This window comes from Microtus ochrogaster, chromosome 21 (genome assembly GCF_000317375.1).
Source record: "Microtus ochrogaster isolate Prairie Vole_2 chromosome 21, MicOch1.0, whole genome shotgun sequence".
In the NCBI taxonomy this organism is placed as follows: Eukaryota; Metazoa; Chordata; class Mammalia; order Rodentia; family Cricetidae; genus Microtus; species Microtus ochrogaster.
The window spans coordinates 2,409,084-2,435,230 of NC_022022.1; the positions used below are offsets into that span (position 1 = coordinate 2,409,084).

Here is a 26,147-nt window from a genome sequence, read left to right on the forward strand (position 1 = left end):
ACCCCAGAGTTTAAATTCAGGCTGGGCAATGTAGTAAAGACTAAGAGCAAGAGCAAAACAAGAGACAGATTATATTACAAGCTTTATGTAATCTACTCTGACTAAAACAATGCCTTTCCTTCATTCATGTGAGCACGGGTCACGGGAGTGCACCCAGTTCTGTTATTATCTTCTTTGTAGTCCAAAGGCGCCCTCTGTCTGAGTATTGAAAAAAAAATCCAAAGTTAAAGAGAGCGGATGTTTTCTCAAACACACACACACACACATTTTATCTACTGGGGGCGCAGGTACTAATGTATTTGTTCCATTGTACACACGTGGGGACCAGAGGCTAGCTTGCAGGAATAGGGTCTCGCCTTCTACCAGGTGGGACCCAGGGATAGAAGTATAGTTGTACACAGGCAGAACAAAGAGATGCAGTGAGACCCCTAGCGGAGGAGCCATCCCACCAGCCCTCACAGAAATTCTTACTCAACAGCTTCTGGGATCAGTCCAGAGGTCGGTCAGGAATACACACACACACACACACACACACACATATATTGCCTCAAACAAGACCCCAGAAGCAATCAAATCAGCATCTCTGTTGATTACCTGGGGGTTTGCAGAGAAGTTCCTTATTTTCCTCAGAATGCATTCTATATTCTCCAATAATTGCCCCAGCCACTCAGATAACTACGCTGATCTCTTTGCTTGTTGTGCCCGTGTAAAACTATACTTTATTTAACATTCCGTGGTAGCAGTGTGTCCAGTAATGAGTTTCACCAACATCAAATATTTATTGGCTCTCTTCTAAGGGCAGGACACAGTTCTAAGAGGAAAGTCTGGATAAAACCTTCTCTGTGCTCAAAGTGACAATGTAGTGTCTAAAAGGGAACGCGTGAAAGGGATGCGCACACACACAAGATAAAACCAGATAGTAAGTCACCCACTAGAGAAGCAGTGTGTCACGTCCGTGTCCATCCCTTCTCCCCCCACCCCAGTCGCTGCTTCCTGCACTTCAGGGAAGGTAATTCAACTCCTCCCAGCCTCAGGGGATCTGCAGTGACCTCACAAAAGGTTGCAAAGGGGGTGCAATCGTAAATCCCAAGGGGGCTGTTGAGGGGGATTTCAGGTGACAATATCCTACAGAAAAGACATTTCATTCACTTAGAGTGTAGATAAAATTCTTTGCATCTAATTTTTACAACATGAAATATAATATGCTCCCTCCTAAAGAAAAACCTGATCTTTATCAAATGATTGGTCAAGTCACTAATGAGTCATTCCTAAAGAAGTATTAGCAACATAAAAATAATATAGTCTAGACTCCTCTATACCTAACAAGATTTAATTAGCTTTAGGACTATGAATTTTCTGATATGCCATATGGTTTGTCTATTTTTTTGTGATGCATTGTCTAAGACATTAAGAATAATTTAATCACATTTATGATCATCTAATATCTAATACTATGAGCAGCTCAAGAACAAAATTATATTCATAAAAGAGATCTCAGCAGTAATATGATTTGATTGGTTTTAAGAAATAAGAATTCAACACATGAAATTCTCAAACAATAAATAAAATGCATTAAAAAATAAAGAACTTTCATGTAGGACCTTAACACTGGAAGGTATTTAAAATTCATCTTAAGAGGGGCTGGAGAGATGGATGGGCTGCTCAGAGCACTGGCTGCTCTTCCCAGGTTCCCGGCACCCTAAGCATAGCCATTACTGTCAACTCCAGTCTCAGGGGATCTGATGCCCTCTTCTGGCCTCCATGGGCACTAGGCACGAAAGTAATACAAGACAAGCATGCAAGCAAAACACCAATATGCATAAATTAAAAATTAAGAATTCATGTTATAAATTTTATTAACTTCTCCCGGAATTAAAAATATAACCAACATGCTTTGCTTGCAAATAATAAAACTGGTCATGGCATAAACTATGTGCTAAGAAAAATTAATTAAAGCTTGGCTAGTGATTGCATTATTTAATTCTCCCTCTAATCTAAGGTAGCTGTTATTTTCTCCATTTACAAACGAGAGCACTGAGGTACAAAGAGGCTGTGGAACTGGGAAAGTCCACACAGCTGGTCAACAGCAGATTTAATCCAGGACAGCTGATTCTAGAGTCTTCATTTTTTTGTTTGTTTGTTTTGAGACAGCGTCTTACTCAGTAGCTATGGGTGGTCTGGAACTCACTAAGTAGACCAGGCTGGCCTTGAACTCATAGAGTTTCACCTGCCTCTTCCTTCCAAGTGCAACACCATGCCAAACTGATTCTAGAGTTTTAACCTCTGTGTTATAGTATTCCTATATTTCAGAGTACACATGAGTCTATACTGATATTACACAAGTAAATAAATGATGTTGAAGAAAGAAAAAGTCATCATTATAGAATAATTTCAACAAATAAATGAAAAAAATGAGGAAAAATAGCTGGGTATAGTGGTGCTTGTGCATAATCCCAACACTAACTCTGGAGGCGGAGGCCAGAGGAATGGATTTAAGAGGCCAACTTGGCCTCCACAGTAAAACCTTAGCCCCAACAGGAAAAAGTTAAATAAGAATCATGTGTTACACACAAAACCTGAACATTGCTGAGAAAAACTAACTGGTAAGATTGTGATGAGAAACAGTGTATTTTCATAATCTCGGTGAGTGTTCTTCTTCATTGGATATTAACTACAAGGAAAAAAACAATCAGGCAGATACTGTCTAAGTGACTGAAGTTTCTGAAGGCGATGAGCGATACAGACAGTGAGTCCCCTGTGCTGAACTCTGTGATCATCCTACCAGAATCCGAAGTCTCAACTTAACCATAATAAAGCAGTAGCTTAAACTTTATTGAGAGATTTTTACAAAACAGCTTCCAGCTCTCTTCAAAACCGTCAGCCATCAAAGCCTGAACTGTCACTGGAAAAATGGGAAGATGTGACAGCCAGGTGCAACACAGAACTCAGAACTCGAAAAAGGTTAAAGGTTATTGACTAAGAAGCTGCTAGCTGCCATTTGAAAGAAGAAGTCTGTCATTTGGTTCATGGGATTTTACTGTTAATCGCTTGGCTTTGGTTTAGGTACTACGCACCAGCATGTCCATGAAATGATAAATTTGGGGAAGTTCAATAAAAGCTGCAAGAGAAGTTTCTATTTTTACAACTTCCTGTCTGAAATTATTCCAAAATACTAAGCTGAAATGTAATAGTTTCCTAAAATGTATAACTCAAGCTTTCCAAATTTCCCTCTTTTCAGAAAGTCTAAAGTAGGCATTTGTCGAGTTGATCAGTGAGTGACCGTCCAAGAATCAAATGCCTTCTCCATCCACTCATGCTTCTGGAAAGAGACTATGTGATGACATTACACAGAAAATCCATGCTTAGGGTAGCAACACCAAGTATTCCAGAACGAAAAGACCCAAAGAACCTTTTCTTTCTCAGTAGTACATATGTGTCTTTAACCAGGAAGTACAGTTCTTGCTTATGATTTCAAAAACTCTGCATCTTTTAAAACTATTGTTTAGTGTATGTGCTAGTGAGTACACAAGTGTGTGCAAGTATGTGTGGTAGGTCTGTGCATGTATGAGTGTGTGCTTGCTTATGCACCTGTGTGTGCATGATTCATGTGTAGGACAACTTGTGAGGAGTTCGTTCTCTCCTCTGGCCTTCTGGGTCCCAGAGATGGAACACAGTTGTCAGGCTTGGCAGCAAATGCCCTTACCCAGTGGGCCATCTTGCCAACTTAGTGCCTTGATATTACAAGGTATTGTCAGGAAGATAACACTTTTCCTTATCATACTGCTTTATACATTGAATTTACTAATCCTTGCTATAAGAGTGCAAAAACCATGCAAAGGTCATGAGTTTGAGTAAGCAGGAGACTTACTGACCGCTAGCAGTGCAGCTCAGCACCGACTATTGTCAGGAGCCATTTCTCCCAAAAAGTATTGCAGGGACCATTGTCCTGGGGAGTTTGCAGAGAGCCCCACACCCCAACGGTATTAAGAACTGTTTTATTGGCAGAGCCCACCCCACACCCAACTATCTTGAGAGCTATCTGTTAGTGGAACCTGCCCCACATTCTAACTATCTAGAGAACTGTTTGTGGTTGGAATCACAAAAGGAACGATTCTGCTTGCATAGAGAACTAGGACACCTGACTGAGGAATCCTGACCTCCTGACTGAGGACTCGCAACCATTGCCCATGCCCCCTGCCCCCTGCCCCCTGCCCCCATCCCAACTCAAATTCCTCATCCAGGGGCTATATAAGCCGCAACCATGACGCTAATAAACGGAGGCTTTGACAACACCTTGCTTGACCTTCTTCCTCTCTCCCGCCCATGTCTTTTCAGATCGCGCCTCTCCGGGACCCTGGAATAACTGACCTGCCAGGAGGGTTACAACCCCTACACTAACAGACCCGCCAGGGTGGTCTACAGACTATCTTACCTTGGGCAGGGAGCGATGAACAGGCCTGTGCAGCACAGTCTGCCCATTCTTCAGAACAGGGAGCAGAAGTGAGTCCGGAGGAAGGTTAGGTAGAAGTAAAGAATAGTGTTCGAACTAGGGAAGAGAGCAAACCTCATTTACTGCTGCGGAGTTCCTTCACCCTGATGATCTTGGCTGTCTATCGCTACCCAGAATGTAGTTCATGAAACACAGGGACCAGAATTCCTGGGAGTTTGTAACAAATACAAGAATTTGCAGAACCACTGAATTGGAGATTTGCATTAACATGATCCCTGGGCAATTTTCTTCAATGCTTGAGGAACTATTTAAACACACTGGGGTTTAATTCCAGCAGAGCCAGGGCTACAAAGAAAACCTCTCAAAAACAAACAAAAACCAACCAGCCGGACAGTGGTGGCGCACGCCTTTAATCTCAGCACTCGGCAGGCAGAGGCAGGTGGACCTCTGTAAGTTCAGGCCAGCCTGGTCTACAAAGAGAGTTCTAGGATAGCCAGGGCTGTTACACAGAAAAACCCTGTCTTGAAAAACTAAAAACAAACAAAAAAGCAATCAATAAAAAAAAAAAAGGACAGAAGTGTGCCCACAGTTCTTATTTAAATTGGGAGTTTAGAAAATGAAATAATTCTGTCAGCATTGTCTCAGAGACTTCCGGTGCCTCCTCTAGCTGCTTCTGCACTGTTGGGTACCATCCAGGGATGCAGGGGTTCATCAACATCTGCTATGGGGTAATTTATTTTCCTTCAAATTCATATATTGAAGCCCTAATGCTGTGTTCCTAATAAAATCCCAATGCTTAGACAGTAGTTGTATTTGAAGCTGGAGTCTTTAAAAGAGACAAATTCGGATGCAGTCATCAGAGCGGCCCTAACCAATATGATTTGTGTTCAGTGAGTGCATTAGAGCACAGAGTCACACACAGCCACAAGGACAAGACCACCTGCGAAAGACCCCAGAGGAAATCAACCCTGGACACCCTAACCTTGGATGTCTACCCTCCAGAACCAGGGGAAAACAGCATACCGTTGAAGCCGCTCTGTCTGTTGGCACTGTTATGATGACCCCAGCACATTAATACAGCAGCCGACATGGAATATGTGTGATAGATATTTAACGAAGAGATGAACGTTACATATTATCTAGCAGCTAAGTTTGCCCCAAACTGACAATGAATTTCCACTAGTAAAATCAGAAAAAAGAAACCAACAACCAAAAACATTTATTATGAAAGAACACAGGCAAAAAAGATTTAATACAGGCTAGCCATGTGTGTTCTACTTACCTAAGGCATTTCCAAACCCCAGCACACACATAGCAAACCCCCTGTGCTCTGGCCCTCAGTTGCATGTCCCTTGCTCCCTCTCTGGCTGAATCAGCTTGTTGAACTCATGAAGCATTTGTTTAGGCTCTTTCTGGCCTGAGGCTTACACAATACACTATTTCTTACAAAAAATAAAATCATGCAGTTCACTCTATAAGAATTGCATGTGCCGCTGTTATTGGTATTGTCAGACAGTTTAAATTTTGCCAACTTGATAGAGAAGAAATAGTGTAACTAACATGGCTTTAATTTGCTTTCCAGATTTCTAGCAAATATCTTTCATGTTTATCGAGCATTTTCACAGGTTTATTGGTAGTTTATTTCATAGTCAGTGAATTTTCTCTTGTGATAGTTTGGTGAAGCAAACATTCCTTCCTCCAGACAACTGTATTTTTTTTTCTTTTCTGTGTCTATGAGGAAGCTTTCCTAAACAAAAGCATATTTTAGAGCAACTTACAAACCACGGTGGCCCACAGTCCTGCTTTGAAAACTACTCGTGTGCAGTGCTCTAGAACTGGTTAGAAGACAGATGTAACAAGCCCACCTCAATTTAAAATAAAAGTCACCCACTTGATCATTTCTTCTTGGGAATACAAAGATCTTCTTTAACTGAATTTTCTGTTTTCCGAGTCTCGGAGTAGGAAGAACATGGTGTCTTAAACAAGGATGATTCTTGCTGTGGGTGATTCCCATACAGAAACGCATCTTCTTTGGTAGCCTCAAAATGTTTTAGATGATAAACCCATTGGTAATCTATAGCTAGTATGAGTTTGGGATCATTAAATGATCTTGCACCGGGATTTTAGGCACCTTTTCCTCTTATTGGGTTGCCTTACCAAGCCTTAATACGAGGGAAAGAGCTTAGTCCTACCTCAACTTGCTATGCCTTGTTTAGTTGACACCCATGGGAGGCCTGCCCCTTTCTGAACAGAAACAGAGGAGTGGATGTGGGGGGGGTGGCCTAGAGGGACTGGGATGAGAGGAGGGAGAGAAAACTGCAGTCAGAATGTAAAATAACCGATAAATTTAATTCATTAAAAAGAAGGAGGCCGGGCGATGGTGGCGCACGCCTTTAATCCCAGCACTCGGGAGGCAGAGGCAGGCGGATCTCTGTGAGTTCGAGACCAGCCTGGTCTACAGAGCTAGTTCCAGGACAGGCTCCAAAGCCACAGAGAAACCCTGTCTCAAAAAACCAAAAAAAAATAAATAAATAAATAAAAAGAAGGAAAAAATAAGTACAGAAAAAAGGAGAAACAGGTCAAAAGTTCAGAAAATATTTTTAAATATTTTTAACAAAGTCATAGAAGGAAATTTCCCCAATCTAAAGAAGAGATGCTTATCAATGTACCACAATAAAAATAATTAAAAATCAAATGTTTAATAAGTTTAAAAATAAGATCTTGCATAAGAGTCATGCTATAAGGCCAGCTCCAGTTTACCACCACCAGGCATATCAAAAACAACCTACCCAGAAAGCTGGAGCCACAGAGACAACTGTGATGTGCAAACAGAATTCTTCATGCAAATACTTTTTTTCTTTGAGGCATGGTCTCACTAGGTAGCCCTGGCTGGTCTGCAACTCAGCCTGTAGACCAGCCTGACCTGATCTTAAGAGATCCCTGCACCTGACTCCCAAGAGCTGGGATCAAAGGTGAGCGCAACCCAGCCTGACTGAAAATCATTTTAAACTAATGATTTAAAGGTATCAAATCCTTTTAGCCAGGTGATTTCAGCACATGCCTTAATCCCAGCACTCGGGAGATAGAGGAAGGGGGATCTTTGTGAGTTCGAGGTCGGGTTGGTCTACAGGTCCTGTTGTTCCAGGACAGCCAGGGCTACACAGAGAAAACCCTGTCTCAAAAAATCAAAATTAAATAAGCAAAAAGGAAGACTAAAGAAAGAAAAAAATTCTCAAAAACAGTAAAATATTCAGTAGGAAGCTTTATTTACTTAGTTGGAAAACTGAAGGAACACATTTTCACAATTTTAGAGGTGACTTCTGGTCTCCTTCGAAGGATTTGGAACTTTTCGTATAATTTGCATGACCTGATTAAGGTTCTTTTGCTCTGTCTAACCCGCATACTTCTTACAATATGTTAACAGAACTGATACTTAGTGACGCCGAGAGCGTTGACTTTTGTTGACTTTTCATTTTTTTTGGGGGGGGGGTTCCCCGTTTATTTATTTATTAAAGATTTCTGTCTCTTCCCCATCACCGCCTCCCATTTCCCTCCCCCTGTCCCAATCAAGTTCCCCCATAGAGCTATCAGGGTTCCCTGCCCTGTGGGAAGTCCAAGGACCACCCACCTCCATCCAGGTCTAGTAAGGTGAGCATCCAAACTGCCTAGGCTCCCACAAAGCCAGTAAGTGCAGTAGGAGACTTTTCATTTTTTTTTTTTTAGTTAGCATAAATGATGGGTTTCTAATAGCATTTTCATTCCTATTACAGTTATACCTTGTTCTGTTGTTGTTTTCAGTTTCTCTGTGTAGCTCTGGCTGTCCTGGAACTCGCTTTGTGGACCAGGTTGGCCTTGAATTCACAGAGCTCCACCTACAGTTACACCCAGTTCTATCGCGTTCCCCACCTTCCTGCCTCCAGCCCCTCCACTCCTCACCCCACCCTTCCCACAGCGCTTTGGTTCCCTTCCTCGACTAAACATTTCTCATTTTCGTTACTCGGTGTCTATCTCGGTTCCCCTCTCCTAAAATCTTAACTGCCCCGTGGTGATCTCCTATCCAATCCTCTCTCCCTCCCTCCTCCCTTCCCTGCATCTCTCTCGTCATTATTTTGAGGGAAATGTTTGAAGCACTAGCAGTCACTGATTTCTGGCAGTTCATTTGTCTTTCGGATTTTACAGTTCTCCAACGTAAAGGCGAGGAACAAAAGCATCCTTTGAGAAGTGTGGCGATGGTGACAGACCTGAGATCTGCTGCAGCTCTTTGGAAGCTGACGCTTTAGGATCCACTTTATTGCTAATCTTTCATTGCTTCTTAGATTAAAAAATGTTTCTCTTTAAATATTCTCAAGTTAGTTGCTTCAGCTCCAATGAATAACAGCCCCCAACCCACTTCAGGGTCCCTGGAAACCCGACGCCCCTGCAACCCAGCAAAGTCCAGAGCTGGACGCCGAGGATTCGCAGTCCCTGCGGTCCTCAGTGGGGGCCGGCGGAAGCTCCCCGGCCTTCTGGGGTCTCTGAGATCTCTCCGACAACATCCCTAAATGGTGTTCCCTTTGTTCATTCATTCAACAACCATGTGATCAATTTCAGCCTCCCTTCTCTTTTCGGAAAACCTATTCACTTTCAGCTCTAACACCGGGCACTTGTCACTGCCTAAATAATGACCACCGGGAGTCGGGAAGACGAATCTCGTCCACGACTTAGCAAATACAAATTGCCGTCCCAAGATGCGGCTTCAAGTTTGTCTGGATGCGTTAGAAACCAGGTCTCCCTATGTAATCCAGCCGGGCTATCAGGAAACTTGTCTCGAACCTGCGACCCCGCCACCTCGGCCTCCCCAGTGGCGTGCACGCGTCTCTGGAAAGGGTGCTCGGTAAACAGCACAGCCACGCTCCATGGTAGCTGTCTACCGCGACGCGCCAAGCCCTCCCCACGCAGAGCCAGAAGCCAGCACAGCGGCTGTCAGAGGGAAGACAATGCCTCCCACTCCACACCCGACGCGGGTCGGAAGTGACCCCGGCCCGTGGCCGCCGAGTCTGGGTCCGCGACTCCGCGGAGGAACTACAATTCCCAGTACCGGAGCTACCCGGACTCCCGGAAGCCAATACTTGGCCGACCGGAAGCAGCTGAGACCCAGCCAACAGGCCTGAGGTTAATTCAGCCAGGGAAAGGGGCGGGAAGGGCTGTGGGGCGCCTGTCAATTCGCCACTATGAACGTGGTTTTTGCAGTGAAGCAGTATATTTCCAAAATGATAGAGGACAGCGGGCCCGGCATGAAGGTACTTCTCATGGATAAGGAAACGGTGAGTTCGCTTTTGCTCCGCGTTTGTGAAGGAACCCGCCCTCCCTCAGAATTGCTGGTCCCCGTGCACTGCGGGTCTTAGCGTTGCCTTAATGTCGACGGTCAGTTCTGTCTGGACGGCCCTGGAAAAGTTGTCTAAAGCTTTCCCAGCGGGTGTGTAGTGTAACCGGCACTGACCGGTGCCGAGAGACTTCTCGTACCTGAAAGAGTCTCTGCCAAGAAGTTGTTAATGGTCACAGGGACCACTTGGAAGACTTTAGGGTGACCCTGTCAACGTGGTTTTTAAAAGTAAATTGTTGGGGCTCACTGGAATGACAGATTATTTGTTGGCCCCAACTTAAAGGGATGGGGGGGTGCTTTTAAAGGGATGGAGGAAATCCTCTTTGGAGTTTCTGAGTTGTTCATGTTCAGAGAGCAGGCTTTCGTTCCAACACATCACTACCTGTTTTGGACGTTCAGTAAATAGTCTTCTGTGTATTAGCATTTAAATTACCTAGGCAAGTGTTAATGGGAAAAAAGCTTAACTATTGAAGCATGACTGTTTCAGTCTGGACTAGTGTAATCTTGGCTCATTCTTTTTCTTTACAGACTGGTATAGTGAGTATGGTCTACACACAGTCAGAGATTCTTCAGAAGGAAGTATACCTCTTTGAACGAATTGATTCTCAAAACCGAGAGGTCATGAAACACCTAAAAGCCATCTGTTTTCTTCGACCTACCAAGGTACTCCACAAACTGAGCTGCCATCTCCGCGGGCAAAGGCAGAATACTGATCTGAACGCATTAAGAAGGCAAAATAAATCTGTGTTATCATCATCTGTGGCATCAGGATTGCCCTGTTTGTCAGAGTTGTGGCCTTTCTTCCTCTCCTTCCCATGCCTCCCTTCATCCCGACAGCCAGTTTCTCCTTCAAGACATTTTTTAGATTGATGGCTGTCCCCACGTGACGCTGGACTGAACGCCACTGTCACTCTCTCATACAGCCCCGATTGCCTTGAACCTTCATCATCTTAATCCCGTCTCTGCTTAAGACCGAGTATGTCTTTATCATAAAAACAAGGGGAAGTTACCCAGTGACTCCTCTCGCGGCTCAGTCTTACTCAACAGTTAAATCCAGTGCCCAACAGGAAAAGGTCCTCCTCCCACCAGTTTGGTCTCTCTTTACATACTTAGCTTCCTGTGCTCACGTATGGACCTGCGAGCCAAGTGGGCCGTTTTATCATTCTCTACATGTTTATTCCTGAGCCCTTCCTCAGCTTTTGTCCATCGTCTTGCAAATCTGGCTTCCGTCCTTTCTTTCTAATGAAAACATAGAGTGGGGATGGGGTGGGGTGGCCTGTGCCGCAGGCTGCCTGTGGGGCTCAGAGAACATCTTGCAGGACTCAGTTGTCTCCTTCCCTGTGGCGTCCCAGGACTCAGACTCAGGTTGTCGGCCTTGGTGGCAGATCTCTTTACCACCTCTTCTCTCTGCCCCCCAAAACTTTCCTATGTCTTGTTTTTTAACATCTTCTCTCTCTCTCTCTCTCTCTCTCTCTCTCTCTCTCTCTCTCTCTCTTTCCTGAAACAGGGCCTCACCATGGAGCCCTAGCTAACCTGGAACTCATGCTGAAAACCAGGCTGGCCTCAAATTTGTGACAGTCTTCCTGCCTCTGCCATCCAAGTGCTAGGATTGTGTCTGCCACCATCCTTGGCTTTGCTTTCTCTTGTCTCATATTCATGTTTGTCAACTCCAGTGTGCTTTTATCACGCTTGTTGTATATGGTGTACTTTCCAGAACGGCAGCCTGATTATGTCCTCCAGCTTGAAACCCCGGGTGACTTCTCATTGTTCTTATGGTAAAAACAGAGTCCTTCCTTGTTGGCTGCAGAGTCTAGCTGCATAGTAAGTTTGAGGTCTCCTTGGGTTCCATGAGATTCTCTCTCAAACAATAACAAAAGCAAAAGGGGTTGGAGATATGGCTCAGCAATCAGAAGCACTTGCTGCACAGGCAAGAGAACCAAGGTTCTCACATAACTAGCTAGGCATCCCCATATGCCTTTCACTCAGGTCCAAGGGCAGTGAGTGGCAGCCAGAAAATCACTGGGACTTGCTGGCTTCCAACCAAGCCAAGAAATGGGAGCCTTAGGCTCAGAGAGAGACCCTGCCTCAAATGAATGTCAGGAAGTGATAGAGGAGGATACCCAACACTCTTCTATCCTTCCAGCCTGTGTGCACCCACAGACACATTGCACACACACTCACTCAATAAATATAATAACACAATAGAAATGTTATAAAGATAACATTTTCTGTAGCTTGAATGACAGTGTAAAACCTTTTCCCCGTTAAGTCGGCATTGTATACTTCTGTTTGGTTGTTTGCTTGCATTCAGGCAGGGTCTGACTCTGTCATCCAGGCTGACTTTAAACCCACATCCTCTTGGTTATGCTTTCTGAGTGCTGGGATTTGTGTTCAACACCATCCCAGTTGCAGTGAGCATTTCTTAGAACTATTTTTTTTTAACACTATTGGCACAAGTTAAAATTTTTAATTGTTTAAAGGATATTAACAGTGACACACTCAAGCAGCAGGGCCTTTGCTACCATAAATTTTAGTTTTAGGGCCTGATTTAATTTGAAATTTAACCATATATTCTGTATTGAAAACAGACCAAGTGTTCATTAGAATAGTCTGTGATTCGAATTCTAATGTTTGGCTTTATAAGAAGAACTGGAAGGGGAGATGGCTCATTGGTTAGGAGTATGTACTGCTCAGAGGACTCAGGTTTGTCAGCACCTATGTCAGGCAGCTCCCAACCACCCCTGTAGTCTGATGCCTCCTCCTCCAGGAGCAAGGGTGTGTGCGTTCACACCCAAACACACACACACTCACACAAAACTTAAAAATAAGTCTTAAAAGGACTGAATTTTTTGCTTTTAATGTAGTTATAGAAGGAGTCATGGGCTGATACAAATACTTCATAAATATTGTAGTTATGAACTCTTAGACCTCAATAAATTAAAAGCCAAAGTGAATATGATTAAGTTATATTTTTTCTTGTTTTTAAAGAACTGCACACATTTTGGTGTTCTAAGTAAGAAACTTGATCAGATTAATATAGTTTATTGATAAGCATCTTGAGGCAGATTTGCAGTTAGCAATTTTATGCTATATTTCACATGTCCTTTAGTTTTACCTTAATTTAGCCAAGATAATGCAGATAGTTGATATTTAGCATATATGTATATTTAATTGTATCTAACATCCTTATGTGTTTAATGTCTTATTTGCATCCTTCATTACCCAATAGATATGCATACTGTTAGACTCCAAGTAAATCAATCAGTAAATTGTGATACTTACTAGTTTTTGAATTTACATTTATGGAAGCCAGAGAACAATCTGCAGAAGCCGGTTCTCCCCTCCCTCTGTGTGGGTGCCTGGGATTCAACTCAGATATTAGACTTGGCAGCAAGGGCTCTTGTCTACTGAGCCATCTTGCCAGCCCTGACTACTTTTTACTGAGACAGCTCTGCTCATGCTCCATTTGTTCTTTGTTTTCTAGGAGAATGTGGATTATCTGATCCAGGAGCTCCGAAGACCCAAATACAGTATTTATTTTATTTGTAAGTATGTTGGCTCACGTTTTTAGTCATGTGTGTATCCAGCTAGACTAGGCCATTAGCAGCTGTATCATAAAGCTCACTGAATGTATCACTTAAAAGCTGGTATATTCAAAATATTAAGAATAGTGTAGGGACTGGACAAATGGCTCCGTGGTTAAGAACATTGGTTGCTGTTCCAGAAAACCAGGGTTGAATTCCCAGCACCCACAGAGTAGCTCACAACCATCTTCTCCAGTTTCAGGAGATTTTACACCTTCTAGCCTCCACAGACACTGCATACACATGGTGGACAGACGTACATGCAGGCAAATATTTATACAAAACAAAAATGATTTACCTTTAAAATTAGGTAGTGGCCATCATTCTCTTTCTGAAACCAAAATAACAGTTTCCCCTCATCAATGCTTAGCTTTAAGGCTGATGTATGAGCCAGGAGTTGTAAGTAGCCAAATCTCGTGCTTTTCCTCCACCAGAGTGTTTACTTACTCTCGTGTTTCACCTGTGAATTGAGGTATAGAAACTAATTTACTTGGGGAAAGCATGTGTGTGGGTTTATTGGATAATGAAGAATGTGAAGAATGTGTCTTTACACCAGATGAGCTCATCCTCTTGTGTGTCCACATGGGGGCGTGCATAGGGAGACTCTGAGGTTCATGCCTACTCAAACTTTATTTGGAATTTTCTTCCATTTGGCTATGGAAGTTACAGTTGGTCTCCTCTAGGTGTCAGCATTGCTCTTTGTAGACTTAGAAAAGTCTGGTGCTGGCTCCAAAACCAGCTACAAATTTAGCACCTAGAAAGTAGGGTGCCTAGGCAAGGCCTGTAAGACCAGCACTCAAGAGCAGAGGCAGGCAGATCATGACCACCCTGGTCTAGGCCAGCCAAAGCTACATAGACAGACCTTGTTTAAAAAATAAAATAAAAGGAAGAAGAAAGGAAGGGAGGGAGAGAGAGAAAAAAGAAAGGAAGGAAGGAAGAAAGAGGAAGAAAGAAAAGAAAGAACACAAGAGGCTTTTAAGCTTTGGGAATTTAGACCATTGTCTAAGTCTTAGATTTATATTTTAGTACATCTTAGCTAGAATATACAAATTTCTTTTACCATATATTACTATTTAATTATGCCAAAAATTAGCAGGGTAGTAGTGATGCGCCTTTAACCCCAATACTCAGGAGGAGGAGGCAGAGGCAGGCAGATCTCTGAGTTCAAGGACAGCCTAGTCTACAGAGTGAGTTCCAGGATAACCACGGCTACACAAAGAAACCCTGTCTCAAATAATAATAATGCCAAAAATTAACTTTAAATGATATTTTAGATTTTATAAAGAGCTGTGTCATGCTTTATTTCACTTGATCCTTTACACCATCTAACAGGTAAAAGTATTTTTAATAGTTTCTCATCCTACATTTTGTTTATTAATAGTCATAGCTTTTATTTTTTAAATTAAACTATGTAAAAATAAGTGCAGATTCACATGTCTGATGGTTTATCCCCCGCAAAACAAACAAACTCATGTTGAAATTTAATCTTGCTATGAAATATTGAGATGGGACTGTAAGAGGTAATTAATCTCCTATGAAATATTGAGATCATACTGTAAGAGATAATTAATCTGTCCATATGATTGATGGATTAATGTCCTAAGAGAGTCCATTACCCTATGATGCCCTGCACTTCACTGCCAGGAAGAAGGTCCTCACTACATGCGGCCTTTAAAGCTTGAACTAGAACTCGGAGCCAAGATGGCAGTGATATTGTGCTATTGGCACAGAAAACAAACTACAGCGATGCATAGTTATAAACCCACAGAATCCGGAGTGCTTTTACCCAGTCTCCCCTAATGTAGCAATCAACATAACAGTAGCACAGTGTCACAACCGGGATAGTAACTGGGGCACAGGCGGCAGAGGCTTTGATCCATCACCACGAGGGTCCCTTAGCTGCCCTTTTGTTGACCATATCCACTTGTACCCAGCAGCTGCTACTCTCTTCTTTCCATAACCTTTGTTATTCTAAGAGTCTTCTGTAAGCAGAACAGTGTACCACTTTGGGGGCTGGCTCTTTTCCTTGAGCGTATACTTCTCGGGTGGTTGTAGATCTGAGTAGGGTTCTACTATCTGTTCATTAACTACTCACCCCCAAAGGGCATCTGGGCTGTTCCCATGTGTCTGCTTGGGATTGCGGCTGTTATAAACCTGTTGGTTTCCAGGCAGACATACCCTTCATCTATTTAGTGTGAATGACAGCCAGTAGCACACGTACTGGGTCACATGGTAGTGGTGTGGTTAATATTTTTCAGAGTGACCGTACCGTTTCACATCCACACTAGCAATGAAAGGGCAGCTCAGCATCTCTGCATCCCTGTAGTCATTTGGTGGTGCTGATGCCCACTTTAGCCAGCGTGATAGGTGTCTGCCCCTACCCACAAATGTGTTGATGGTGCTGATGCCCACTTTAGCCAGTGTGATAGGTGTCTGCCCCTACCCAGAAACGTGTTGATGGTGCTGATGCCCACTTTAACCAGCGTGATAGGTGTCTGCCCCTACCCACAAATGTGTTGATGGTGCTGATGCCCACTTTAGCCAGTGTGATAGGTGGTGTAGGTCCTTCTGTATTTGTGTTGCTTTCATTGCTTAAATAAAGGGACTGCCTTGGCCTTTTGATAGGGCAGAAACTTAGGTAGGCAGGAAAGACAGAACTGGATGCTGGGAAGAAGAGCAAAGTCAGGCAGATGCCATGGTTCTCCTGCCCGAGACAGTCGCTTTGTAAGCTACAGTCAAGTGGTGATGCACATTAATGGAAATGGGTTAAACTAATATGTGAGAGTTAGCCAATAAAAGGCTAGAGATAGTGGGCCAGGTAGTGTTTAAATGAATACAGTTTCTGTGTGGTTATTTCAGGGCTAGCCGGGCAGTGGGACACAGCGTCCTCCCTACTACAGATAGATGTCTGCCTCCACCCAGCAGCATGGTCCTGGAAGCCTCAGGGTGGTGAGGAGACAAAGAAAGGATGCACACAAAGACATCTGTAGAGAAAAGATGGGTCATACGGGCCGCGTGCACACTGATGCAGCAACCCAGAACCTCAGTGAGTTTATTATGGACAGGGAGGAGCGACAGCCCTGTGTGTAGATAGTTTCCTAGGAGATCTCTGTAGAGAGAACAGCTCAGGCTGTAAACATCTGGAGGAGCGAGCTGCAGATGTTAGTCTTTGGTACACACTGACAACATGTTTTTGTCGGTTGTTTGTTTTCTTTTCTTTTTTAAAGGCAAGGTGTTTCTTTGTATAACAACTCGGACTGTCCTGGAACTCACTCTGTAGACCAGGCTGGCCTCAAGCTCACAGAGATTGGCCTGTCTCTGCCTCCTGAGTGCTAAGATTAAAGGCGTGTGCCTCCACTGCCCAGCGAACACTGCCAACATTCTAACTCCTACCAGAGGAAGGTTTTGCTATCCTCTGAGCCACAAGGCAAGGCTTTGCTAATTTCCCATGGGTCTGAAGCATTACTTCCTGATGTGGCCATGTATAGTCATTTTAGTTAAGTCAAATCACAAGGTACAGCCTCAGTTCTAGAAATGTATATATAATTTATATGTTGCCCCTGCCTTCTGTATTTAAGTCAATACATAATAGAAGCATTCATTTTCTGAGTTTCTTGGCTAAAAAATGGAATGGGGTCATGTAGCCTCACTTCCTCCACACAGTGTCCCTGTGTAGCAAAGGCTAGTAAGTCTAATACTTATGAAGATAGTTTTATTTGGGCTATAAATCTATAAAGCAGAAGAAAAATTACATTATTACTAAATTGTATAAAGTATAAACTTGAAATTAGGATATGGCAATCAATTTTGGAATTTTATTTGGTTAAAGTAAACTAAAATAAATTAGTATTCAGTAATTTTATTCAATACAGACTTTTAGCACAATTTAAGTTAATACTAAACTGGCCTTCTGTTCATCTCATTTTTAATTATTTTAGATCTATATGTCTTATTTAACAGACCCCTTTTATTTAAAAAATATTTCAAAAACTTTATGGAAAATGTCAAATGCATTTAAGTAAAATAGATAAATCCTAGTGTCCCAGCCACATCCAACCTTGTCTGAACTATGCTCCCATCTTTTATGCCCACCAATAGTTTTTTAACAAATCTATGCTGTCATATACGTTTTATCCATTAATATTTCAGTATGAATCTTTAATAGAGATAGATTCATCTAGTAAAAATGAAAAGTAACTCCTATTTCATGAACTCAAGTCAGTGTTCAGATTTCAAATTCTCTCTTTTCTCTCTTTCCCTCTCTTTTTTCTTTGTTTGAGTCAGAATCAAAGTAAGATCCACATATTAAACCTTACTGGTCAGTATGTTGAGTCTCCTAATTTTCTCTAGGTCCTCTTCTTCCACGTAACTGTTTTACTGAGGAAGCAGTTATGTTTCCTACAGGCTGGAGCTTCCTGATTTCATCACTGTTGGGTAGTTCTAGTACTCCTTCAGGTTAAAGTTCATGTTATACAAGCTATCCATGTGTATCTATAAGTGGATAAAGAACTTGATATGGATTAAGTTTTGGCAAGAATACTAAAAGGTGGAGCTGGAGAAATGGCTCAGAGGTTAAGAGCACGGGCTGTTCTTCAAGAGGTTCTGAGTTCAATCCCAGCAACCACATGATGGCTCACAACCATCTGTAATGAGAGCTGGTGCCCTCTTCTCATGGGCAGGGATAGATGCAAGCAGTACATGTATACATAATAAATACATCTTGAAAAAAAAAGAATACTAAAAGGTAGTGCTGTATGGTTTCTCTGGTCATTTCTCCTAGTGATATTGTTAGTGAGATCAATGTTTATAGGTTATTTGATAGGAATTGAAAGGAAAGTCTTTTTTTTTTTTAGTTATAAACTGATTGGCCCATTAGCTCAGGCTTCTTATTAACTCTTATAACTTATATTAGCCCATTATTCTTATCTGTGTTAGCCATGTGGCTCAGTACCTTATTCAGCGGGGCAGTCACATCTTGCTTCTTCTGTGCCTGGGGCAGGACTGCAGAGGAATGGGCTTCCTAAAATGGAATTATTCTATCATTCACATTCCATTGGGTTTTTAGATGGAATGTTTCTATTAAAAAATTCCCTCATCTGTTACTTGATACAGCTTACATGTAAAGTAGGGTAAAAGTTTACTCCTTCCCTGTATTTGCCACTGAAGGTAACAGTCTGAGCTGCAGCATCCTCTGATACCGTCAATGATCATCTTCTTAAAAATCTATTTGACTTTATTTTATGTGCATTGGTGCAAAGGTGTCAGATCCCCGGAACTGGAGTTAACAGACAGTTGTGAACTGCCATGTGGGTGCTGGGAATTGAACCTGGGTCCTCTGAATGTAGTGATATTCCATCTGTATATTAATAAATAAAGCTTGCCTGAAGATCAGAGAGTAAAACAGCCACACTGGTCAGCCTTACAGACAAGGCAATGGTGGCACACATCTTTAATCCCAATAGCCACACCAGGTTGCCAAAGAATGTGGGAGTCTTGATGTACACCTTCAATCCCAGCACTAGGGAGGAATATAAGATGGGAGAAGACAGCACTCAGTCTCCATCTCATTCTGAGATTCCTGGAGGCAGAATCACCATTTCAAACTGAGGTAGAGGTAAGAGTCAGTGGCTGACTGTTTTGCTTTTCTGACCTTCAGGGTGAACCCCAATATCTGTCTCTGGGTTTGTATTAATGGTGACACATCTGGAAGAGCAGCTAGTGCTCTTAATCACTGATCCATCTCACCAGCCCTGATGGTCTTTTTTTTTAATTAAATTTTTTTTAATTAAAAATTTCCGCCTCCTCCCTGCCTCTCTTTTCCCTCCCCCTCTCCTCACTCCCCTCCCCACCTCCCTCTCCAGTCCAAAGAGCAGTCAGGATTCCCTGCCCTGTGGGCAGTCCAAGGTCCTCCCCCCTCCATCCAGATCTAGGAAGGTGAGCATCCAAACCGGCTAGGCTCCCACAAAGCCAGTACATGCAGTAGGGTCAAAACTCAGTGCCATTGTCCTTGGCTGCTCAGCAGCCCTCATTGTCCACCATATTCAGTGAGTCTGGTTTTATCCCATGCATTTTCAATCCCAGTCCAGCTGGCCTTGGTGATCTCCTAATAGATCAGCCCCACCGTCTCAGTGGGTGGATGCCCCCCTTCCGGTCTTGACTTCCTTGCTCAAGTTCTCCCTCCTTCTGTTCCTCATTTGGACCTTGGAAGCTCAGTCCATTGCTCCAGTGTGGGTCTCTGTCTCTATCTCCATCCATCGCCAGATGAAGGTTCTATGGTGATATGCAAGATATTCGTTAGTATGGCTATAGGATCGGGCCATTACCTGATGGTCTTTTTTTAAGTATTCACTTTTGGGTTTAAACATTGTTGTGCTCCTCATTCCAGCCTGAAGGTGCGTGACTTGGACATGTGCCACAGTGTGTGCCAACTTCCCTGATTTGTTAGGCTTTGCCTGGGGCCTGTATAAGACTAATTGCAGCAAAACTTCACTGGTGCCATTTGGGCCAACTGCGGCGTGTCTGTTTCAGATTTCAGTAACGTGATCAGCAAGAGTGACGTGAAGTCGTTAGCTGAAGCCGATGAGCAGGAAGTCGTGGCTGAAGTTCAGGTAAAGTGTGGGTCCTGGATCCTCCCTTGTATTGTCCCCGTTAAACTATTTCAGTCTAAAAATAAGGAAGTGCTGTGACAAAATAAATGTGCACATTCTAGATAGACTAACATTTACAGAATTTGAAGGAGAAATTAGATCGCCTAGAAATAGAATGAATGGAATCAGTGGGAAGGACCAGAGTGGGCTGATGAATTGGGGGACAGTTTCACAGTTGGGGAACAGAGTCAAGTATGCTCTTTGTTAGTTTATCATAGTTTATGAACCTTACTTTAAAAACCTTCATGAGTAAGATTGTGCCTGATTAGGAGAGAATAAAATCAAAGGCTGTGAGTGAGATGTCTTAACATTCTCTTTGAGAGGCCCATACTTTGGGAGCTAATGAAAGACTTTGTCACTAGGCTAAAACTTGGAAACTCCTAAGCACTTACTTTGTATGCTACATAATATATAACATTAGCATGTATAATGTTATTTTTCCTTCTTTAATAGTTCAGTGTTATAGAATACATCTATCATAAATATTTGAATATATTTATCACCTACATGAAAAGTACTGTCTTCACAGGCAACAAACTAGTTTTGAATTTTTCAAAAAGATATTCTAAGTGGTAAAACATATAAAAAGAATAACCTATTTTAAATCATATCCTCCTACATAAGAATACACTGGGCATATAATGTGGTGTATTCTATAGCGGTGTTTTATTTTATTTTGTTTACTAATGGAAAATTTACATTGTTGTGTATACTTTAACTTTTTAAAAGATTTATCATTGCTGGTGTTTATAGTTAGTTCAGTTCCCCCATACCTTCTGCTACTCAATTATTATTTGAACATCTTGTACCTTTTCACCCTGTATGTTCCCATTTGATTACAAAACTTGATACAGCCGGAGTCCATGGATTAACTGATTTTTACTTTTTATTTGCAGGAATTTTATGGTGATTACATTGCTGTGAATCCACATTTGTTTTCCCTCAATATTTTGGGTTGCTGTCAGGTATGAAAGGCAAGGATTTTCAAAATAAGCTAAATTAATTCATCAAGTAACTGGAGTTAGAGAAAATTAAGGTATTTTCTTTTAATATGTTTTTAACCAAAAGGGCCGAAATTGGGATCCAGCGCAGCTGTCGAGAACAACTCAAGGACTGACCGCTCTCCTCTTATCTCTGAAGAAGTGCCCCATGATTCGCTATCAGCTTTCATCAGAGGCTGCAAAAAGACTTGGAGAATGTGTTAAGGTGCTGTACTCCTATTCCTGTTCTAAAACCTCAAGGCTAGTCATTTCCCTAGAAATACCTGAACTGCTGGGCGTGGTGGTGCATTCCTTGGCAGGCAGATCTCTGTGGGTTCAAGGTCAGCCTGGTCTACACATTAAAGTTCCACACCAGGCAAGACCCTATCTCAAAAAGAAAAAAAAAAGAATGAAAGACAAAACGAGAGAAAGAAAGTGAACAAAGAATATCTTCTTTGTTAGTTTTATTGGCAAAGAAAAATGGCTATAGAATTCAAAACAATAAGAAAGGAACAAATTGGCACTAAGACCCTTAGATTTAACCTAAGAAACATTCGCAGCTGTTTACAGTTAAACCACTTTAAAGTAGGCTTTCAAGTCCTGGTTTTTTAACTAGTGTACTACAAAACTTTATGAAACCTTTGAGTCCTTTTATGGGAGGCCCGTGAGGGTGGAAAACCTTCTACTGTTTTTTTTATTCATTTCCTATTTTGTCAGCTCTACTTAGAGCTACCGGGTTAACCAAGCTATTTTTCTCTTTTCTCTTCAGCAAGTGATAAGTAAAGAATATGAGCTCTTTGAATTCCGGCGGACAGAGGTTCCTCCGCTGCTTCTCATTCTAGATCGCTGTGACGATGCCATCACCCCACTGCTCAACCAGGTGCAGAACCCTTTGTTAACATAAAGGAGGATGGTTTGCACCTCTGTAAAATATGGCAATAGCATCCATTCTATTCACCTCCTTGTTTTCAGCTGTTCTTGATTTATGCCTTATGTTTTCTGGTGTTTTGGTGTCCTGCTTTTCCGTCCCCATCATTCCTGCTGGTTTCTGCCTCTTTCCTCTCTCTCTGTCCCTTCAGCCGCTGCCTCACTCTCATCCAGGCAACTTTCCAGTGTCTCCTTTTCCAACCTTACTGCCCGTGTGTAGGTGTGATCCCATCTCTTGCAGTAACAGTGAAACAAGCATTTATACAGGTCCTTCTTTTTATTTCTCTTCGATCTATAGCCTACAAAACCAAGGCTGTTAAATGGCAGCTTTCAACTTAAATTACAGCTCCTGACCTGAAAATCCTTGTTGCTCCCCATTGCCCTACTGGGCTAAAATGACGCTCCTGATTTTGATACCCAGGCACCGTCACCGAAAGCCTCCAGCTCTCTGCCACAGAGGCGCAGCATGATTTCTTGCCATTGTGCTTTTAAAGTGACTTTGTCTAAGCTCTGGGACGTTGGGATACCTTCTGTTCCCTGCTTTCCCTGTAAAACACTTCTCCCTTGAAACTTCTCAGAAGCCAGAGCGCAGCTTCTCAAAGACTGCTTCAGCCGGGCAGTTTGCTGTCTCCCTCGAGCTGTGTAGCATTGTCTCTGGTCCCATGCTGCACTTGCTGAGTTGCACCGTTGGTTGTTTTGACACTGTCTTAGACAGTACACTCCCAAGGCAGCCTGTGTCCGCTCAGGTTTATTCTTTGCAAATTTAAGCAGTTCCTTGTATGTAGTTAGGTCTGTGAGTGGAGATTTGGGATGCAGAGAAAGAGGAGTCATCCCCAGCTCAGTTTCTTCTCAGCACAGAGTAACGTCAGCTAGGGTAGTCCACGGTGGAAGGGAACGCCTCTGTAGTGTGAGGTAACATCTGGCCACGAAAGGAAGAAAGAGAAGGGGAGGAGGAGGGGAGAGAGAAATGACTCAGTAGCTAAGAGCACTCACTGTTCTTGCAGAAGACTTGAGTTCTGTTCTCAGCCCACACACTGGGCAGCTCACAGCCACGTTTAACTCCTGCTCCAAAGGAATCCAGTGCCCTACCTGGTCTTTAAAACAGGCATTGTACTCATACCCAAACTCACACTCAAACTTACATAATGAAAAAAATAAAAAGTAAGTCTTTTTTAAAACAGCAGAAAAGTAATTGTCTATGAGTTCTATATCCCAAAGAAAAACAAGTTTCACTGAGAACCTGTGATGTGCCATGTAGTAAACTAAGTATTCTATGTAAGGTTAAAAGACAGTCTCTTGTCCTCAAACCTGTACATCAAGAAGAGAGGAGAAAAGAGATTTTACGTGTAGAATGAGCTCTGTGGTAGAGCCACCACGACAACGTCCACTTTGCTCTATCACTGTCAACGCCCGAAGGGAACTGGCTTTCTCAGGAGCCTCTCTGCAGAGCTGCACAGTACGTGCCCATGTTTTCACAGCTCCATGCCTGTTTCTTCCCACTCAGTGGGTTGCTCTTTTTCCTCTGAGTGGTGTGTGCGCTCCACCTTACCCATCTGTCCAGGACTACTTTGTTCTGGAGGTTAAAAAAACCCTTCCTTTGCTTTCTTTCTCTTTTCTTTTCTTCTCTGTGTGTGGGTGTTTTGCCCATGTTTGTGTCTGTGCACCACTTGTCTGTCTCTTGCCCACGGAGGCAAGAGAGGACATTGGCTCCCCTAGAACTGGAGTTACAGACATATGTGAGTTGCCATGTGGGTGCTGGGAAATTAACCCAGGTCTTCTGGAAGAGTGACTGGTGCTCTTAACCACTGAGCCGTCTTACTCTTTGACAAATCTTTTAGGCCATAAAACACCTTCTTTTGGGGTAGAGAGATAGCTCGGCCTTATGAGCACAGGTTGCTAGAGAGGGGAGCAGAGAAAAATGCAGAGCTCAATAAAATTAATAATTTAAAAAAGCATAGGTTGCTCTTCCAGAGAATCCAAGTTCATTTCCCAATACCCATTTGGGCCACTCACAACTGCCTGCAATTCTAGGCCCGTAGGATCTGATACCCATTTTTGGCTTCCAAAGGCATCCATACACATACACATACAAATAAACAAATTTTAAAGGACTTTAATACATCTTAAATGTTTTCTGTTTTTAAAAAAATATGTATGGGTGCTTTGTGTGAGTTTATGTCTGTGCAATACAAGTGTGCCCGGTGCCCATGGAGGCCAGAAAAGGTTGTTGAATCCCTGGCACTGGAGTTACAGACAACTGTGAGCTGCCATGTGGGTACTAGTAATTGAACGTATGTCCTTGGAAGAATCGCCAGTGTTCTTAACCATTGAGCCATCTCTCCAACCTCCTTAAATTACTTCTTAATAAACTTAGTTATAAATGTACACATAAACATCTCTACCATTTGGGGATTCTAGATAGTGAATTGTTGAAAGATACTTACCTATTAAAAATCCACTCTCCATAAATGGTGAGAAGGCAGCTTTGTGGCATTTTACCTTTCTGGTTTTTAACCAAACTGATTTACGTTATTAAAGGCTAGAACTCAGTCCTTCTTCACAATTCATACTTAGTTAAAACATAAGATAAAATGGATTCTGAGACAAGTGTCTGATTATGCCAATGTTTTGATTAACTCGCAAGGTTTTTTTCTGGTAATATTAGTGTTCCCGGGATAAATATAGAACCACTCAGATCTGCAAGAACACACTTCTCAGACAGCAGAAAACCACAGAAGCGTGCAGGAAGTGGTACAGCTTTTAACTGCAGTACCAATATAGCCCTATCTGTGAAGCCAAAAATATACTCTTAATTCACAATCAAAAAGCTAATGATAACTATAATTGTTTTCTTTCTATCAAGAATATTAATCTTGTTGCGTTTTGTCTAAAGTATAAAAGTAAAAGCATTTTGAGTGTTTAAGCAATTAAAATGACAATCTTAATACTTACTAGAGAACAAGGTATTAATAAAAATATGAACTAAATAGAGAAACTTGGTGTGAAACAAATTATTAAAAATATTATCACTCTTTGTTTTCCTAAACACTTGGTATTGTCATGTTTTGTCATTTGCCAATTCTTTTTGACATACTTCTTTAGTGGACATACCAGGCCATGGTCCACGAACTCCTGGGCATAAACAACAACCGGATTGATCTTTCCAGAGTGCCAGGAATCAGCAAAGACTTAAGAGAGGTGGTCCTGTCTGCTGAAAATGACGAGTTCTATGCGAATGTAGGTGACTTTAATCTCTCAGTTGTTTTTACGTAAAGTGTCAGTACTGGCGCATGAGGGTTTGTGGGAAAGGGTGACAGACTTCTCGCAGTTAGGCTGAATCTCAGGATGGCAAGACTTGGGTGCTGGCCTTGGCAGTATTTTTTCGAGTGCTTACATAGTTACTGACTTCCCTCCTTTCTGGTAGCTCTTTGTGAGAATAATAATAGTATTCATCACTAGTGTCCTGGCTAATAGCCAGACTTGGTAACTAAAATGGAATTTGTCCTTCCAGTCTGTGTTCAGAATTCTTTTTACTTCTTTTATGACGTCTGAAAATCGGCTAGTTTTGAACTTTTTTCTGACTTCCTTTTTCATAGAACATGTACCTGAACTTCGCAGAGATTGGTAGCAATATAAAGAATCTCATGGAAGACTTCCAGAAGAAGAAACCAAAAGAACAGCAAAAGCTAGAATCCATAGCAGATATGAAGGTAAGTCACTCACACAGATGTTCACCTGTGAGTCTTCAGAACTATTTATGTCGGCAACATTTTTGGAATATTCCAGGTCTAATTTCTACTTTGATTCTTGTTTGCTTGTAAGTTTTGTAGGGTGGATTGTGGTATTTGAGACTGTCTAGTCATTGCTACGTAGCTCAGGCTAGCCTCAAGCTTGGGAGGTCCAGCCTTCACCTCCCACGTGTTGGGATTCCAGATGTTGGGCTATCAGCCCAGCTCCTTGTTAGTGTTGTTCTATTCTGTTGGTGAGGTGCACTTACTCCTTAGACCACACTGTCGCCATGTGGACCTGCCTGGAGCTCGTGGCAGTACTCACGTCTCACCTCCAAGCGCTGGAATTACGGGCACTGCTCATCACATCCAGCAAGTCATTTTCTTTAGTCTGAGACATTTTCTACAAGTTTCTCTTTAATAATAGCATGATGACACATCTATCATAATCATGTATTTCCTTCCATTC

At 42.4% G+C, this 26,147-nt stretch overlaps 1 protein-coding gene across 2 annotated transcripts in view; it reads left to right on the top strand.

Moving 5' to 3' along the window:
• The first annotated feature begins 9,573 nt into the window (after positions 1 to 9,573).
• The window catches only part of Vps45 (vacuolar protein sorting 45 homolog), a 61,714-nt gene continuing 45,140 nt past the window's right edge, over positions 9,574 to 26,147 (top strand). For both annotated transcript variants that reach the window (XM_005356950.3, XM_026784077.1), the window contains exons 1-9: positions 9,574 to 9,753; positions 10,341 to 10,475; positions 13,297 to 13,357; positions 19,925 to 20,004; positions 20,940 to 21,008; positions 21,112 to 21,249; positions 21,793 to 21,903; positions 25,053 to 25,187; positions 25,547 to 25,660. In XM_005356950.3, the coding sequence (XP_005357007.1) occupies positions 9,661 to 9,753; positions 10,341 to 10,475; positions 13,297 to 13,357; positions 19,925 to 20,004; positions 20,940 to 21,008; positions 21,112 to 21,249; positions 21,793 to 21,903; positions 25,053 to 25,187; positions 25,547 to 25,660 (936 nt within the window). In that variant the 5' untranslated portion in view covers positions 9,574 to 9,660. The remainder of the gene's footprint in view (positions 9,754 to 10,340; positions 10,476 to 13,296; positions 13,358 to 19,924; positions 20,005 to 20,939; positions 21,009 to 21,111; positions 21,250 to 21,792; positions 21,904 to 25,052; positions 25,188 to 25,546; positions 25,661 to 26,147) is intronic.